The sequence below is a fragment of the Moschus berezovskii genome, chromosome 7, assembly GCF_049115385.1.
Source record: "Moschus berezovskii isolate FMDL1 chromosome 7, NW_MosBer_1.0, whole genome shotgun sequence".
NCBI classification, from domain to species: domain Eukaryota; kingdom Metazoa; phylum Chordata; class Mammalia; order Artiodactyla; family Moschidae; genus Moschus; species Moschus berezovskii.
In genome coordinates, this window is record NC_142466.1 from 22836438 (window position 1) to 22855044 (window position 18607).

General features: G+C 46.0%; 2 protein-coding genes across 3 annotated transcripts in view; one reads left to right on the forward strand and one right to left on the reverse strand.

The window, feature by feature from the left end:
* Window positions 1-15129: 15129 nt before the first annotated feature.
* On the reverse strand, window positions 15130-15818 carry LOC148777281 (uncharacterized). Its single transcript, XM_088837768.1, is given in 3 exon segments — window positions 15130-15340; window positions 15342-15655; window positions 15657-15818. Coding segments are annotated over 3 exon segments (687 nt in total).
* Window positions 15331-18607, forward strand: part of MOB3B (MOB kinase activator 3B) — a 239754-nt gene continuing 236477 nt past the window's right edge. The window contains exon 1 of one of the 2 annotated variants that reach the window (XM_055428122.2): window positions 15331-15468. The gene's annotated coding sequence lies outside the window, so the exon portion shown is untranslated. Of the gene's footprint in view, window positions 15469-15699; window positions 16197-18607 lie in introns of those variants that run through there. The other variant, XM_055428123.2, reaches the window with a different exon arrangement.

The window sequence follows — 18607 nt, forward strand, 5'->3', positions numbered from 1 at the left end:
TGCCTTGGATAAGAGGCACTAATAGAAGTGAAAATGCCCAACACAGCTCCTAGCACATACCAGGCACTCAATAAATATGAATCCCCTGCCCTCCATTGCCTGGAAAATTCTGGAGCTGTACTAGACACTGAAGCAAATCAACTCTAAAGTCCTTCCAACTCTTCATGTGTGCTTTCTTTTGGGTTTCTGGTGAAGACTCTGCCCCAATTTGAGTAGCAATGAGAAACCACTTCAAGTAAAAACCTGATTTAGCATCTGCTGAGACAAACAGAAAAGAACCCAGGGAAACAAGAAGCCATCGAAAGGGAATGGAAGTGTAACTATTTTTATAAAAAAGGAAATTTCTTCTTCTGGAATGCTGGGTGGAAATCTTGATGAGGGACCTAGCTGTCATAAATCCTCTCTGGAACAAAGTAACGAAGAAGGAAGGGAAAGAAAGGAGGAAGGGAAGAGAGAGGGGTAATGGGAGGGAAGAAGAGAGAATCAGTAAAATAAAGAAGGAAGGAAATAATCCAACGGGGACTCTGCTGAGCAGACCGTAAGACTCAGGGACAGTTTAAAATGAAACTTCCCTGAAACCCTTTCAGAGAGCTGTGCTTCTTCAGAAAAGCATCATCAGGGCTGTTCAACGCCCAGGGCAAAGTCTTTTTCATATTATTGGACATGAAACAATATCACATTTGAGGTTGGCTGGAGGCCATTCAGAAATTCAATAATTATTCAACCCAAGGGGCTTTCCAAATAGTGATGTAGCTTCTTAGGAGGAAATTAATATTGAGCAGTGTATCAAATCAAATTGGAATCTTGAGGAAAGAGGGTCCCGAGTAGGTGAAACAGCTGGGGGCTAATGTAGAACAGGGTGAGTGATGTCCTCACTTTTGTGTCTTGCCTTATGATAGGAAAAGGAAAATCTTGTTTATATTTTATGCTGGGAAGGCAGGGGTTGCTTGGGAGAAGTTCTGCCATGGCACCTTGAGTCTGACTGTAGTTTCTTTTGTTTCTTTGCAAAGATATTCAAGGAAAACTGTATCTGCACAACTTCTTGTTTGGCCCTACAAGGTAGTCAGGGGCTCATGACTGACTTATTGGCCACCCAGTGGGTAGGCACTGATCACAAAGGTATGGCAGTGTTTTCTCCTCTTCAAGAGAAAATCTGTTTGATACCCACGTTTTGTTATGTTATGTTATGTGATGTTATGTTATGGAAGAAGGAAGGGGATGTAAGCAAATTTGAAGCATCCATGACACACCAGCCTCTTCTCTATCTTCCTATGCCCTTCTGTATGAACTACTCTGAAAGCATGACTTCCCAAATCCACTGAGCATACAATGGTCTGATTCTCCCACTTGAGAGAGGTGCTCAAGACTCACTCTTAAATTGATTTGGAGGAACTAGACTACCCGGTCTTTAAAGAAGACTACGTTAGTTGCTGTTTCTCCTGGTAACCATCCCTCCTTGGATCATATCTAAGTTGATCTGTTTAACGGTGAGACAATTTCTCTCCATTATTCAAGTGCTGAGGCCAACCACAAGTGTACCACACTCAGCTTGTGTCAGGCCTGACCAAAAACATCAGGCTTATCTTCTGATGAGAAGAGTCACCCGTTAAAGATTCAAATTATATTAGAAGCCCTTAATCCAGTCTAGTATTCTGGGCTTCCCTGGTGGCTCAGAGGTTAAAGCATCTGCCTCCAATGCGGGAGACCTGGGTTCGATCCCTGGTTCGGGCAGATCCCCTGGAGAAGGAAATGGTAACCCACTCCAGTATTCTTGCCTGGAGAATCCCATGGACGGAGAAGCCTGGTAGGTTACAGTCCACGGGGTCGCAAAGAGTCGGACATGACTGAGCGACGGAACGGAACGAGGGAAGAATTGGAAGAACATTGGGTCACTATGAAAAGTGCAAACAGATCTTAAAAACAGAAAGAAGGCTCACAGTCTCCTTTCAATAACAACTTAGGAAAGAATATTCATTCTATGCCTATAGAATTGAAGGCAGGTAATTATCCATTGTGATTCTAAATTGTACTTTTTTCAGCTGTTGCTAGAACTTTGAATAGTATCACAGAGTATCGTTTCAGTGGAAATGACTATGGACACCCAGTGTCATTTTAAAAACAACGTGGATAACATGGAGTTTTGACCTTGTTTGAAATTGCTTAGTGTATATATATATACATATACATACACACACAGATATATATACCCTTTTCTTTGAATTGGAATTATCTCAGTGCTTAGGGGGAAATATGTACATTTATTTCCAGAACCCAGAATTCACTAAATAAATGCTAGTATCACAGATCCCATAAAGCACTGAAACAATGCCTCCAAACATGTGACTAGTCAGAATTTTGTAAACAAATCAAAGTGGGTAAGCCCTTACTTTTGATTTGTTATGTAGACAATTAGGCTTGCAAATCATCATTGCTTGGGATCAAAGGAGAGACTCAGAACATCTACTGTTTGTTAGCAAGCCGCCTGTAGTAATCAGGATAGCGCGCAATAACTCGGCCAAAATGAACCGAACTTTCACCAAATCTCACCTCTCACAAAACCGAACTGGAGTAGCCCTTGAACTCTGAGCACTGCTCTCCAGGGCAACGTAACTGTGAGCCTGTGTTCATCAATGACAAGGCGTACACGCTGTCTCCACTTTTACTCTATTGCCATCTGACTGTTATGACGTTGCTATGGCGATACCCTTCTGACATTCCTTCGCTCTTTTGGTGCCTTCTCAGAGGAATCTGTAATGAAGTGGTCTGGCCGCAGAATCCTTCTGGGCTTTTCCCATACACCACTGCAGACCAGCACGACTTTCCTCTTCCAGAAAATGTATGTACAAAGCACGAACTGAAAATGATGAAAAATAATCTGCACTGACTTGACAAGAAAAGTGAATGTTATTCATTCTGTATTGACCTCACCAGAAACATTCTTTTTGTTCCCAATCCCAGGTGATGTCACCCCAAGGGACAGTGGGTCTTCTGGACTCGGTGTGGAATGTAATGGGTACTCAGTGCTGGGACAGCTTCCTCTCCTGGGGCAGGGGCTGTGTGAGGGTGGTGTGAGAATGACTGGAAGGAAGAGGACATGGGTTTCTGAGCACTTACCTGTCAGCACTTAAAGTGACAGGTACTCTGCTAAGCATGTTACACGCAGCCCTACGTTGAGTCCGTACAATTACGTGTGTCATTTACCTCATTTTACAAAATGAAGTAAGCTGACTCAGAGAGACTAGACACAGCGAACCTCAGTCAGACTTCGAAGCCCATTCTCTTAATTACTATTAACCTGGTCTCTCTATACTTCGTCTTTCAGATCATTCTGGCTTCTCTCTTTTCCCTAGAAGAGCTTGGAAGTGAGATTCACGAGTGGCCACATCCAAATTCCTCAGACTTATCCCATAGGAACCTGGGATGTGAAACAGCCTAAAGGCTGACAACCTCCTCATCTGGGACTAATACACCCTGCGCCCTTGTCCACCTATGTGTCAGGATACAGAACACTGGTGGTCACGAGATCCGGATTCAGTGTCTCAACTTGAGTGGTTGTGTCATCTTGGATGAATCGCTTAATCCTTCCAGCCTTCATTCCTTTATCTGTGAAAAGGAAGTGGTGAGAACCATACTTGTCCAAAGGTTGCAAGTGGCCAGTTGTTTTCATTGTCCTTTTTTGCCCTCTTTTAGAAACTTTTGAGCCTCCTATATTTGAGGCTGTGCCCTGAACTCAGATTTGTAGGTCCAGGATTGCCCTGCAAACAGCAGTTTCTGAACACAATTTATTCAACAAGATGTTCATTTTTCTCTACTGCTTGTTGCCTTTTGAGTTACAGCCTCAGATGTTACTTTGGAAGTTTTTTCTCCATTAAGAACTGTTAACAAAATCATTAAATTCCCCTGATCTCTAGCCTAGCTGTTGGGATCCCAGCCCTTATCCTCTAACTGCATGCATAGTCCCCATACCAACATGATGAATCTTGGTTTCCAGAACACATCTAGCATTTTTCTGCTTTCGGGTATCCTTACTCCTGTGGCTCCTTCTGTCTGAAACAGCCTTTCCATCCGACTCCACCAATGTCCACCAATCTTAAGTGCAGCCCAAATGCCACATCCTCCCTAAAGTTGCCTACAATCAGCTCCAACCAGAATTCATCTATCCCATCTCTGTGCTCCACAAAAGCATGCTGGCCTCTTCTACACTACACTCCATAACCTTTGTGTGTGTTTGTGTGTGTGTGTGTGTGTTATTGCTTGTGTTTCTCTTGTCATTTTTACTAGATTGGAAGAATCTTGAGGGCAAGATCCAGGTTTGCCCATTGCCATGCGATAGGGGCAGTGGAGTGTGAGGGTTAAGGCCATGGGCTTCAGTCACACTGTGAGTCTAAATCCCACCTGCATGATGTTCCAGCTGCATAACCTCAGGCAAGTTAATTCAACTTTCTAGTCTACAGTGTCCTCACCTGTACCTACCACATAGGGATCTGCTGAGGATTAAATGGGATACTTCATGTAAAGTACTTAGCACGTGTGTGTGTGTGTGTGTGTGTGTATGTGTGTGTGTGTTAGTCACTCAGGCATGTCCAACTCTTTGCGACCCCATGGACTGAAGCCCGCAGGCTCCTCTGCCCATGGAATTCTCCAGCAAGAATACGGGAGGGGTTGCCATGCCCTCTTCCAGGAGATCTTCCTGACCCAGAGATTGGACCCTCATCTCTTACGTTTCTGTTTCCTGCATTGGCTGGTGAGTTCTTTACACACTGAGCCACCTGGGAAGCACCGCCCCGACCCCCAAGCCTGGTCAGTTTATCTAACACTAATTACCTCCCAGAGGCCACATTTTCAAATACCATCACATTGGGGATTAGGGTTTCAATATGTAAATTGCAGCAGGGGAGGAGGCATGGAGTAGGGAACAAAAATTCAGCCCATAGCAAGTATCTACACATTTCCTATACTTTTACTGAGCTAGTCTAGGGACAGAGCAATAAACCAAACAGATAAAAATCCTTGTCTCATGGAGTTATACTCTAGCGGGAAGAGTAACTAGGCAGTGTGTAGATGAAATAACTGCTTCTTTAGGCATCCACATCCTTATCTTCCTAACCTGTGAATATGTTGCACTGCAAAGGGGATTATGGTTGCAGATGGAATTAGCATTGCTAATCAGCTGACTTTAACATAAGGAGATGATCCTGGATTACCTGGTTGACTTCAATGTCATTTCGCCATAAATAGAAGAGGGAAGCAGGAAAGGACAGAGTGATGCAATATGAGAAAGATTTGACCTGCCCTTGCTGATTTTGAAGATGGATAAGGGGACTATGAGCCAAGGAATGTGGGAGGCCTCACACAGAAGCTAGTAAAAACAAGGAAGCTGATTTTCCCCTATTGATTTAAAACAGGAATGTAGCCCTGCTGACATCTTGATTTTAGCCCAGTGAAACTTGTGTAGGACATCTAAGCTCCAGAACCATGAGATAATAATTTTGTATCACTTTAAGCCACTAAATTTTGGGTAATTTGTTATAGCATCCATAGAGAATGAATACAGGCATTGCTGCTGCTGCTGCTGCTAAGTCTCTTCAGTCGTGTCTGACTCTGTGTGACCCCATAGACGGCAGCCTATCAGGTTCCCTCGTCCCAGGGATTCACCAGGTTCCCTCGTCACTGGGTTTCTCCAGGCAAGAACACTGGAGTGGGCTGCCATTTCCTTCTCCAATGCATGAAAGTGAAGTCACTCATACAGGCATTAGACATGTGCTATTCTGTGCTAAGTTGCTTCAGTCATGTTCAACTCTTTGCGACCCCATGGACTGTAGCCTGCCAGGCTCCACTTTCCATGAAATTCTCCAGGCAAGAATACTGGAGTGGGTTGCCATTCCCTTCTCCAAGGGATCTTTCTGATCCCAGGGATCAAACCCAGGTCTCCTGCATTGTAGGCAAATTCTTTACTGTCTGAGCCACCAAGGAAGTTTTACAGGCAGTATATATAATGTGGTGACCCAAGGACAAAAGAGCAGATAAAGCCAAGGAGGGTCTTGGAATGCAAGAACAACATAAAAACCATACCCTGATCGTCCTTCCTTCCCCATGTTGTAACCAGTAACAGATTTCAGGTCCTCCTGAGCAGTATAAACTGTCTCCCTCCTACCCCATAGGGAGAAGATATTTACCTTACTCTCCCCCACCCCCACCAGTATATATGCCTCATCCAAGCAGCAAGTGACCTGCAAGACCCGTATCCCACTCCTTGTACCCTGGGTATAAAAGTGGACTGAGGACCCCTGTTCAATGTCAGTTCTCCCTTGAGCTGGCCCGCTGTTCTAACAGTGTCTCCCACTCTAATAAACTTTATTTCCCTCTCATTCTGTCTCATGTCTGGAAATTCCTTTCCAACCTGCACCTGGACATTTTGGTGGCCCATATGGGGAACTTGGGGTCTCTTCCCCCACTCCTCACTTCTTCTTTCTCACAGGGACCTTCTGTGAACAGCTAAGTGCTGTGGAAGCCACTGAGGAACTCTGGCCAGGTTACCCTCTGGTGTGTTCCAAAGGCCACACTGCTCACTGTGCCCCAGCAGCTGCCACCCGAATGGGTGAGGGTCTCTCCTTTTTCTTCTTTCCTGAGGACTAGGCCAACCAGTACTGTGTGGGCACGGGTCAGGCACTTAAAAACCATTAAGGCGCCTGCCACATGAAGACTCCCATGTGAAGACAAGGCGGACACAGAACGGATCAGGCCACAAGGGCATCCGCCCCCAGCAAGACAACTTCCATGCACAGTGTCAGGCACATAGTGGTTGAAGCAAAACAGACCATTGTCCCCCGGCCACTGCCTCCCCGATTGTAAGGAAGATTCCTCAGCCTTCTTCCCTGTCACTTTCACTTCTTTCCCTTTTGGTCCAGATTGATTTACAGGAGCCTGGGTGTTGCCTCTGAGCCATCCCAAGAGCGCCTTCTGTATTTCAGGAGATTGCCAAATGGCGACTCACCCGGTTGCTCCAGAGACCTGTCTTTCTCTGCCCGGGTCACGTGGTGCCGTAGCCGCACGGTTCTCAGAGGTCACCTCTCACTGTTGGATGTGACTGTTGGGATGGTCGGCCATTAGTTGGAGGGAGACATCACTGAGGCACAAAGCGACACCTTTCTGCCAGCCGGTGGGTCTCAGTACCCCCTCATTCCATGGCTTGTTGGCTAAGGATGGGTTCTGGTACGTCTCAGGAGCCTCTCTCAGACTCACCTCTTGGCTACATTCTCAGAAACTGGACAGTTTTGACCCTGCAAAAGGCCTGGCCTCAATACAAATGGGGGGACCCAAAAAATGACCTCTGAACGGCACGCTAGCTTTTGCCAAAAGCAGGGAAAGGACTCAGAATCTCCTTAGGTCAGTCCTTCATGGCCCTCAGTCAGAATCCGGGTTTGAGGGCCTCATGCTGCTTGCGTCTTTCTGTTGCCACCCCATCTCCTGTCACCCTCTGTCTCTCTCCATCAGACTTCCTGACGACCCCTACTTGATCTTTCACATCCACATGAGCTCTAGGAAAGAATTCTGAGGTCCCTTGGTTCAGGTCTTTCTCCTGTGTTAAAAGCCTGAGGGATCAAAAACTCTCCTAACAGTCTAAAGAATTCCCTTCTAACTATTCCTGTTTCTCAGGGTGGAGAAAGACCAAGCTTTCCCCACTCCTGCAAATTCCCTTAACACTTCAGATTCTTCTGATGGGACAAAGACCTCACTTCCCACCAGAGGGACAATCCAAGATTTTTATCAGCCGATCTGCCCCTGATATCAGAGTCAATTTGAGCACTATTTGCTCTATATTTTAGCTATAAAACTATGACTACGAAAGGAAAGATTACTTTTGGACACAGGATGGCCCTGATATTCTTTAGACTCCGGAGAAAACTGGTTAAAATGAATTTGTTCTTTTTTCTTGGAAACTGCAAAACAGGTTCTTTTTCCATATGCAATTACAAACAACTAGCTCTTTAAAAGGCCTGCCTAGGGAAAAGCTTGAAGTTAACCCTTTTCATGTCCTTGAAATACACAGCCCACTTTGCCTGAGACCTCAACCTTGGGCAAATTAAAACTTCAAGCACAAAAAAAAAAGGGGGAGTGTCAAAAAGACATTTTAAATCTCAAGCAGAAAACTATGAGCTCTCTGTCTGTCTGGATTATGTATGTCTCAGTGTGTGTCTTTTGGTTTTTTTTTTAAATAATATTGCTGAAGTTGTAAATGAGTTCTAATTTAATTGGCCTAAAGAAAAGTAAGCACTTACAAATCAGACAATTCTAAACACAAGAGAAATTAACCTAAATAAATTTCAGATTCATGTGAACTGAGAAATTTTCAATATTATGTATCTATTATTAATGTTTGTTTGGTAACCTAATGTAGACATGTCTAAGCTTCATTAACATTAAACATAATATTTTCATTGTGCCTAGGTTTATTATAAGTTGAATATTATTATATTGTTTATATCTGTTTCAAGTTTGTCAGCAAGGAAAGTACCTTGAGTGAAGAAACTTCAAAAAATATGTAAATGAGATATGAGCTTTTAGACAAACTCTATTAAGAATAATTATAATTTAGAAATGCCTGTCTAAAATAGTCTCTCCAGATTTTGGTAACCTGAATTTCTAGGGTTGTGCTAAACTAAGTGATGGAAATTTGTTGAATAGCTAGGTCATTTCCAAACAAAATGAAATTCTGAAACTTTCGTTAGTGAACACTAATTTCCTCTTACAGAGAAACTAGAGATTTTCGACTATTCATGAATAATGTTTGATGCCATCCTGAGAGGTTCTCTAGAATTTTTTTTAAAGAAGTTATCGCTGGTATTTTTGTTCCCCAATCTATAGAATGCTAATATAAAAGTCATTTCTTGGTTGCTTGAGGAAAGTATGATGTGTGTTTTCAGTAAAGAAGGTATGAGGAATGAAATTACATTTTATGAAGGGAAAAGGAAGTAGGTCTGACTTACAGGGGGCTGTTTCAGGATGGAAGAACAAAGTCATGGGCACAGAAAGTGATAAGGAGGCTTGATGGAAAGTGGACCCAAGGGAAGAGTTTTGTGCATAAATACAAGTTTTCTTGAGATGTCGAACTGCGTTTGATAATGGATTGTAAGGTTTTTACCTCTGAAGGGATGTGCTCTGTTTACCTTTGAGGTCTTTTGTTAACTTTGTCTAAGTGAATAACTGTTGTTTTACGGTGACTTATATGATCCTGTCTGAGTGTTAGAACCCCTTTTGATATTTATTGAAAACACTTCCTAAATCATTTGACTTCTAGCTAACTTTGGGATGCTCCAGAGGGCTCCTGAAATATCCCAAAGAGAAATGTGAAACTATGTGAGTTCATTTGACATGTTAAATTACATGGCAAGTGTTGTTGGAGGAGTGATGAATCTTCTCAGGTTGTATGGCTGATATCACTTATACAGATACCCTAGAAATTACAAAAAAACCATAATTCCTCACAGTTAGACTTTCGCTATCCTGGTGTCCTTACAAACATGGCAACAGTCTACTCCTAAATCGGGGAATTAAAAATGGGTGTACAATAGCTGTAAATCAAAAAGTCAGAGCTATGAGAAATCCAAGATGGCCACTTGGCTTTTCCCGGCTCCCTGACAAACCTCATTTTTATTTGATGGGTTAAAGCCTTCCCTGGCTACAGGGTTAATGACTTCATAATGAAAAAAAATGTGTTTCACTGAATATTAAGTTTTGTGAATTGCTAAACTGAGTTTCTAGTTTCGTTAACGAAGGTCTAGTGTTTACTAAGACTCACTTCTGAGATAGTTCCTTGTTCTTACGTATGTCTCTAAAAGATTTAATTAAGTTATTAAAAAGAACACTCTAAGTTTGTTTCTAAAGCTTATCTCAGTAACCAATCTTCTGATCAGATAAAGATCAGATACTCTGTGATGTACAACCAGGAGATTAACACCAGGCTATAGTCATTTAACCAATGAAGTCAGACATGACTTAATTAATTAATTCCCTGGGGTATACTTGGCTCTACCTAGTGAAAGTTCTTGACTTATAAGTCTTACTTATGACCTTACTAATAACTGCTAGCTATAACTATATTACTTTCTATGTCACTTGTTTCAGAAGATTGTTTCTTATGTTATCAAATGTGTGACTGAGCCTGTTTTGATAAAATGCTGATATGCAGTTCCGTATGAGATCAGTGATTGTAATAATGTAACTCTAGATACGGGAAGAAGCAACAAGAGGGAATATTTTCCTGGACTAAGAGACTAGTAAAACAGGTATAGTCCAGAGATTTTTGCTAGTCTCTTGGTCCAGGAAAATATTCCCTCTTGTTGCTTCTTCCCGTATCTAGAGTTACATTATTACAATCATTGATCTCATATGGAACTGCATGTCAGCATTTTATCACAGGCTCAGTCACACATTTGGCCTAGTCCAATAACAACACACTGAGTGGCCTATCAATGGGATCTTCCCATTGATCTGGGAATGAGCCTTCCTGGCACCGCAGGACACAGTGGCCATGAAATGCCCCGAAAGCATGGTCAAATATGTGTTTGTGAAGGGACCCTGCTGCCTGGAAGTTGGCACGTGCCAGCTGCCTCTACAAAGATTACATTATAACCACTGCAAGGTGCTGACCTTCAACACCCCCTGAAAATAAGGCACTCTGTGCTCTGGGAAAAACCCAGAACTGGCCTTCAGATAGTCGGATGTTTTCAGGTAAAGATTTTATAAGCCTAAATTCTTGCATCTTCTCATACCTAGAGAAACACTAATGACACGAACCAATGTCTAGTCCTGGTTCTCCTGGCTAGCTCCTGAGAAGCTCTTCTATTCATCTTTGGGCCATGTACTTTTAACTTTCTTGTTAAGTTTGTTTCTTCTAGAATACGACAAATCTCTAAGTGATAGTATGACAAGAGTATTCCCTGGCCAACACCCAGACAATGCTGAAACAAGCCATCTTACCATGGCACGGATTCCCATCGCCCTCTGTAAATCGCAAATGCACCCTGACAGAGAGCAGGCAAAGGGAACCCAGAGCCTCGCGACGCCCCTGTACAGCCTGAAGAAGCCAGAGTGGTCATCGACCCTTTTCCTCTGAAACTGGGTTCCCAAATGTCTGAGAAGGGAAATAGGTAGATAGTTAGACATGAGCAGAATTGGCCCTGAAAATAAAGAGAGGGAAAAATGTGGTGACCCAAGGGCGAAAGAGCAGATAAAACCAAGGAGCATCTTGGAATGCAGGAACGGAAAAACCATACCCTTATCATCCTTCCTTCCCCATGTTGTAACCAGTAACAGATTTCAGGTCCTCCTGAGCAGTATAACCTGTCTCCCTCCTACCCCATAGGGAGAAGATATTTACCTTACTCTCCCCCACCCCCACCCCACCAGTATATGTGCCTCATCCAAGCAGCAAGTGACCTGCAAGACCCATATCCCACTCCTTGTACCCTGGGTATAAAAGTGGACTAAGGACCCCTGTTCAATGTCAGTTCTCCCTTGAGCTGGCCTGCTGTTCTAACAGTGTCTCCCACTCTAATAAACTTTATTTCCCTCTCATTCTGCCTCATGTCTGGAAATTCTTTTCCAACCCACGCCCGGACCACGACATATAATGTATATCATATGGCAACAAATCCAATGGCGGAAATTGGAGAGTGGGGTGGGAGTTCATTGTAATTTTAAACAGACTTGAAAGAGGAGGCTCCAGTGACTTTTGAGTAAGTGCTAAAGGAACTGAGGTAATTAGCCATGAAGTATCTGCATGAAGAGTGTTCCTGGCAGAGGTCGTAGCAAGTGTCGAGGTAGAAGTTTACCTGGTATTTGGGGGAATCAAAGAGGGCAGTGTGGACGGAGCAGAATTTGTGATGGGGAAAGTGAAAGTGAAGTCGCTCAGTCGTGTCTGACTCTTTGCGACCCCGTGGACTGTAGCCCACCAGGCTCCTCTGTCCATGGGATTCTCCAGGCAAGAATACTGGAGTGGGTTGCCATTTACTTCTCCAGGGGATCTTCCCAACCCAGGGATCGAACCCAGGTCTCCTGCATTGCAGGCAGATGCTTTAACCTTTGAGCCAAAAGAGACAATATCAGAGATAAAGGAATGCTTATTTGTGTTGGGTTTACTTTGAATAAGACAGGAAGGCCCAGGAGGATTTTTGAGTAGCAGAGTGACAAAATGCAACGTACATTTTAAAGGAATAACACTGGTGCCATACTGACAGTAAAGCAGACGCAGGGTAGGCTGTAAGCAGAGGAACCAGGTTGCACACTATTGCAGTATTCCAGGCTGCCTGTATCTGTGGCTGGACCGTGGTGGTAACTGTGGAGGTGGTGGACTGAGATCTGCTTCTGGTTATCTCTTGAAGATAAAATTAGTGAGATTTTCTGATAGTGCAGAGGTGGAACAGAAAAGGAGAAAAGTCAAAGATGATTCCACAGGGGCCTTACGCAGCTGACAGGTTGGAGCAGCCCTTCCCAGAGATGGGGAATACAGCAGTGTGAGCGAGTCTGATGGGGAGGATCCAGTCAGTGTGGGTGAACTTTGGGCATCTGAATCCTTCCCACTCTCCCATTCTCTGCATTTAGAGTACTTTTCCAAACAACCTAAGACACATATGCATAAGGAATAATAAATAGTGGGAAACAATATCTACTTCAATTCATGATGGGATTGGTTTTCTGTACAAAAAGGGTTCTGACAAAACCTGGATTGGAAAAGAGATGTAGCCCAAGATGCCCTAGAGTGAATGCTTGCGTCGCCCCCAAACACAATTCATACCTTTGAATTCCGACCCACAAGGTGATGCTGTTGAGAGGTGAGGCCTTTAGGTGGTGATTAGGTCACAAGTGCAGGGACCCTTGTGAACAGAATTAGTGCCCTTATCAAAGAGGCCTGAGAGGACTTCCACCGTGGTTCAGTGGATAAGAATCTGACTGCCAGTGTAGGAGACACAGGTTTAATTCCTGTTCCGGGAAGATTCCACATGCCTCAGAGCATGCACCTCAGCTACTGAACCTGTGCTCTGGAGCCTGGGAGTTGCAACTGCTGAGCCCACGTGCCATTAACTACTGACGTCTGGAGCCTTAGGCCTGTGCTCTGCAACAAGAGACACCACCAAATAAGGAGCCTGTGCACCATAGCGAAGAGTAGCCCCCCACTTGCCACAACTAGAGAAAGCCTGTGTGCAGCAAAAATTAAATTGTTTAAAAAAACAACAAAGAGGCCTGAGAAAGCGTTCTTGCCCCCTTCTGCCACGTAAGGACACAGAGAAAAGATATCGATGAGGAAATGGGCCATCATCAAACACCAAATCTGCCAGTGCGCTCCTCTTGGACATCCCAGCCTCTAGAACTGTGAGAAGTCATTTCTGCTTATCAGCCACCCAGTCTGCAGTATTTCCTTTCAGTAGCCTGAATAGACTAAGAAACTGGACCAAGGAGGGCTTGGATTTAAAATGCTGGCCTTTCAGAGCAGATTCTGAAGGTTGAGCTATCCTCTTCCAGTCAACAGCTCACAGGGAAGCTGGATCAGGAAGATGGGACGTGATTCATCATACTGACCCCACTCACTGGTGAAAGTTAGCCAGGAGATAATGAAGGCTCCCCCTGCCCCCACCAGCTTCACTGTTGCTCCCCATTGAAGGAGCCACTAAGGGGCAAAGTGGGATGAGGCAAGGCTGAAACCCAAGGGGAGAGGCAGAGACAGTTCCATGAATGCTTATTGATTAGAATCCAATGTTTTCTTTGCCCTACACATACTCTGCCCGTCTGTGCCCTGGAGCTTGAGCCCTTTCTTCGAGGGCAGAAGTTGGCTCTTGATGTTCTTCTTTAGTTTCTGAGACAGAAAAACTTATTTTTCCTCTCTTCTTGACAGAACAGAAAAACTCTGTAATGAGAATTCTAGGGCAGGCAACAGGCTCTTCCAAATTTGGGAAAAGGAGTGAAACAGAAGGAGTTCTAAAGGTAAACGAGAGTAATTAAGAGACACTTTCACCCTAATTGTCCTGGATGACGAAGACGAGTTGATTGCCATGAGGCCAAAGGACAAAAGGAGCTTTAAAGAAGTGAATGAGGTTTGAGACAGCTTAGAAATGAGATTGCATGAGTCAACAGTGACTCGAAACATTTCTTAGTTGGATGGGTTTTTGTATCCGACCATTTTTTCTTCTCAAGTTTGAGTTTTATATTCACAGCCTTCAATATCTTTGCATTGCCAAATGACACAAAATTCAATGGAATCCTTTAATTCAGGGTTGATATCATTAGACCATGACTATTAAATATTTCTTGTAATATCAGACTTGATATTGCAAAGGATGAGTGTGGGTTTAGAGGTTCTCACTTGATAGTTGTGGAAACCACTTTTGGGGGAGGGATGTTTCTCTGTGTAGTCTAGTTTCTGCTGCTGCTGCTAAGTCGCTTCAGTCATGTCCGACTCTGTGCGACCCCATAGACGGCAGCCCACCAGGCTCCCCCGTCCCTGGGATTCTCCTTCTACTTAATATATTTCCAAACTTCTTTAAAGTGTGTACTGAGAATTATTTTTTTTTAAAAGAATTATAAAAAAATAAAAAGTCATTTGGTATACTTTGCAGTCAATGTGGACGAAGATGCTATTATATGAGGAATGAAAAGATATGGAAGACATTTTTTTTTCTGCCTCAGGAGGCTTATATATAATGACTCCTACTGTGAACAAAGAATACTTTCTATGTAGTTTATCCTTTGGTACCACCCTTGTAGGTAGACACTGCTCTTCCCAATTTACAGAGACTACTGAGGTTTAGAGGTCATAGACCAAGGTCACACAAAGAGAAAGGGGCAGGCCGTGGGTTGGGATTCAAGGTCCATGCTCATTTCATTACTCTCAGCTTATTCTAGTGAATTTGCTAGAATCTCAAAGTATTTTCCAGTGATTACTGCTATTCTCTGTCCGGCAGTCCATAGCATTTTTCAAGTCAAAAAATCTTGGAGAAGGTAAGCAATTTCTCACTCTCTAGGTGCCTTGGATGTGACCATGGTGGATCCAGAACGCCTCCTTTCTGATCTGATAGCTTCCTCCCCGCCCTGGCAGGAGGGTCAGTGTCTTTTCCGCAAGACTGGGAGCCCCGCTCAGACGGTCCATTCCCCACCTCTTTGCGGAGGGACGGTGACCCTAAGGCGACCTGACGTCCCTTCCCAAGGGAGCTGCCATTCCGAAGTCGGCCGCCAGGGGGTCGCCGCTCCGCTCGCGCCCTCGCTGGAGAGCCGCGCTCCGGGTGCCGGCGGGGGCTGCTCCGGAGCGGCGGCGGCGGCGGCTGGAGCCCGCGGCTCGCTCGCCCGCGCGCGCTGGCCCGGGAGCCCCTCGCCGGATCCGCGAGCGTCGCCCCTCCTGCGCCGAGCTCTCCCTCTTCCTCTCGCGCCGCCTGCAGCTGCCCCGGCGCGGGGAGCCGACGGGCCCCGGGGCTGAAGGTAAAACCCCACGGGGAGTGAACCCGCTCCGGGCGAGCGGAGGTGGCGCAGCGCGCGCTGGTCGCGCCTGGGCGGTTTCGGGGTGCGGGGCACACCTGGGGCTGCGCAACAGGAGGGCGGGCGGCGGCGGACGCCGAGCCCCCGCCCGCCCTCCGCCTGCTTCCGGGGCTGGAAGCCGCCGCAGACCCCCTGCCCGCGTCTTGGCTTCTGGCAGCCTCCTCCCGCTCCCTTCCCGGGTTGGAGAGAGAGTCCTCCCCCGGCTCCGGGGCCTTGGTTTTTAAAGATCTGTCAGTGAACTCGTTCTTCTCTTGGGGAGGACGGGGCGGGTACGACGCTGTCCCCGCATGCATCCCGGATCGCAGATGATTGCAGAGTGCATGCTGGACTGTGGGTGGCGGGAAGACAAACTTTTACCAAAGTGCGCCCGGGCAGGGGGACCACGCTCAGGGCGCCTGGTTGTTGAAGGCGGAGGCTCGGCTCGCGGCTGCGAAGGGGAAACTCCAGTGCCTCGGCCGGGTCGCCCCGGGGGCTGCTGGTGCTTCGCGGAGGGAGAGGGTGTGTAAAGGGCGTACAAATCCTTCGGAACCCCTGGGCCAACAACTGTCAAACTTCTGGAACCCAGCCCCTCCCTCTCCCTGCGCTCAGGAAGAAGGTGAAAACCCCTCAACTTTCCTCTGATTGCTCCTCCCTGCCTTTGGACCCCTCCGGAAGGGTACAGGGCCTGGCAAGTAAGTACCAGACCGCCACCCCAGACTTCTCAAGATCCCCCTCATCCAGCTCCCTGATCCCTCCCAGGCGTCCGCCCCGCGGGGACCACGCGACAGAGCCGATGGAGATCGAGGCGAATGGCCTTTTGTTTCTCGGCGTTTCGCCCATTGTTCGCCTTTCTAACGTCTGGCGGGACTCCGGAGACAAGGACGCCCCTCGCGCCCTCCTCCCCGCCCCCGCCGCCAGCCTCGCGGCCGGCGTGCGCCCGGGAGCCGGCCTGGGGCAGGCGAGGAGCCGGGCCCCCGCGGGGCCGCCGCTCCCGGGCCCGGCGGTGAGAGGGCGGAGGCAAACAGGCTCCTTCCCCGCCTCCTCGGCTGCCTGTGGCCCCGGGCGCGTTTCTCAGATCTTATCCCTAGCGCGCGGCGGAGCGCAGATCCAGAAGGTGCCGCTGGCGGGAGAGAGTGGAAGCGAGGCGCTGCCCCAGTCCCGGTGCCCCTTTCCTGTGAGTTCCAGTGGATTCCAATCTCCGCCTAGAGGCGTGTGGTTGGCCCGTTGCCAGGCGGTGGGACGGGATCCGGGCAGGTCTGATAGGCAAACAGCTAAGGCTAAGGCTCTGCGTTTCCAAGGGCCGAAGGGCAGACGAGTCGCCCTCCTTAAGGAGGGCGTGTGTGCAGTGCTGTGCTCGGTTGTGTCCGACTCTTTGCGACCCCGTGGACTGTAGTCCAACAGGCTCCTCTGTCCATGGAATTTCCCAGGCAAGAACACTGGAATCGGTTGTCATTTCCTTCTTCAGAGGATCTTCCCCAACCATGTCGGGAAGGGTCCCCTTCTGTAACTCGTGTCTCCTGAGTCTCCTGCCTTGCAGGCGGATTTTATACCACCGAGCCACTAATGGAGATGTAGAAATAACCTAGGAAGCCTGGAGACTTTGCTTAGAAATAGGAGTGAAGTGGCTCCCTCCAGAATGAACCTGGGGTCCTGACTTCACACAGCGCTCCAAGTTAAAAGCCCGGGTACCCGCTCAACATTTGGTAAGAGCAGACCTGGAGGACCCAGCACGGACTGTGCAGAGGTTTCCCAGTCCCTGCGAATCTGTCTGGGGACCGAATTCCCCTGTGAGCGCACCAGTGAGGTTATAACGACCCTATTATTACTCTGCCTTTCCTATCAAGTTGTGTGCTTACACACGGTGCTTATTCTTAGTGACCGAGGATTATTAAAGAACTAGGACCTACACCTGAAACTAATATAATATTGTAAATCAACTATGCCTCGGAGTTGGGGGGGGGAATAGAATTTGGGCAAAAACATAGTAGCCACTCTCAGAGGGCAGGGTCTCCAGATGAGACTGTGTCTGTACCCCTGTTGGAATGTATACCTGCACATAACCTCACATATACTAGTATTAGCTTTTTCTGTCCGACATACAGTCAGTACCTCTCCCAGGAAGGCTCAGGGAGGCTCTTTTTTTTTTTTTTTTTTTTTTATCCTTCACTTTTTGATCTGTGCCCCAAGCCAGGGGAGGGAGGAAGCTTCTGTATGAACACCTGTGACCTTGTACCCACTGGAAGGTTTTAAGTAGAAACTATGCCTCTACACAGTTTCAGGAGTTTGCTCTACCAGAGTTGGAACTTTTGAGCTTCCATTTAATAAAGAAGAACAAAGGAGATGAAGTCAGCAGAGAAGACACACAGAACACAATCTCCAGTAATTTCTGGATGTTACCAGAGGGACCCACAGAAGAAAGAAAGCAAAATCTTAGAAGCTCCAGAAGGCACTTTACAAATACTTCATTATGAAAATGATCACCAAGGAAGGATTCCTTTGAAATTTAGCAGCAGCAACACTAGAAAAGCAGGAAGCGCCTGGGTTGCTCGAGAAGTGTCTAGAAGCATCATTAACAAAGTGAAAGGGCAATGTCTGTCCCAGTCTACTCCAGTAAGGAAAACAGGGTAATTATAGTGAAAGATAAGCTTGTACGACTTCTTTAATTTTAGAATTAGAAGAAAACCCTCCCCAACATTGAAGAAAAAATAAAAAATACAGAGGTGAAAATTAAAACAGAAGGAGGAGGGATATTATAAATAAGGCTCCATTGAACAATCTTATCCAATTGCTTGCATGGAATAAATTTCTGGAGATAGGATAACTAGGTCTAAGGGGTTAATGTACTTTTTTTATGACATTTAAGATTGCTATATTGTCCTGTAGGAAACTTGTGCCACTTACCATTTCCCTATCAATACACAGGATTTTTTTCTTCTGTACCCTGCACCCCACTGATACTCTGTATTATCACTCTTTTTTTAAAATCTCTACCAGACTGATGAGGGGGGAGTATCTTACTACCTTCTTTTACATTTCTCTAATCACAAATGAGAATAAACATTTTTCATATTGTCTGTCAGCATTTCTTGTGATGTTACCAGTT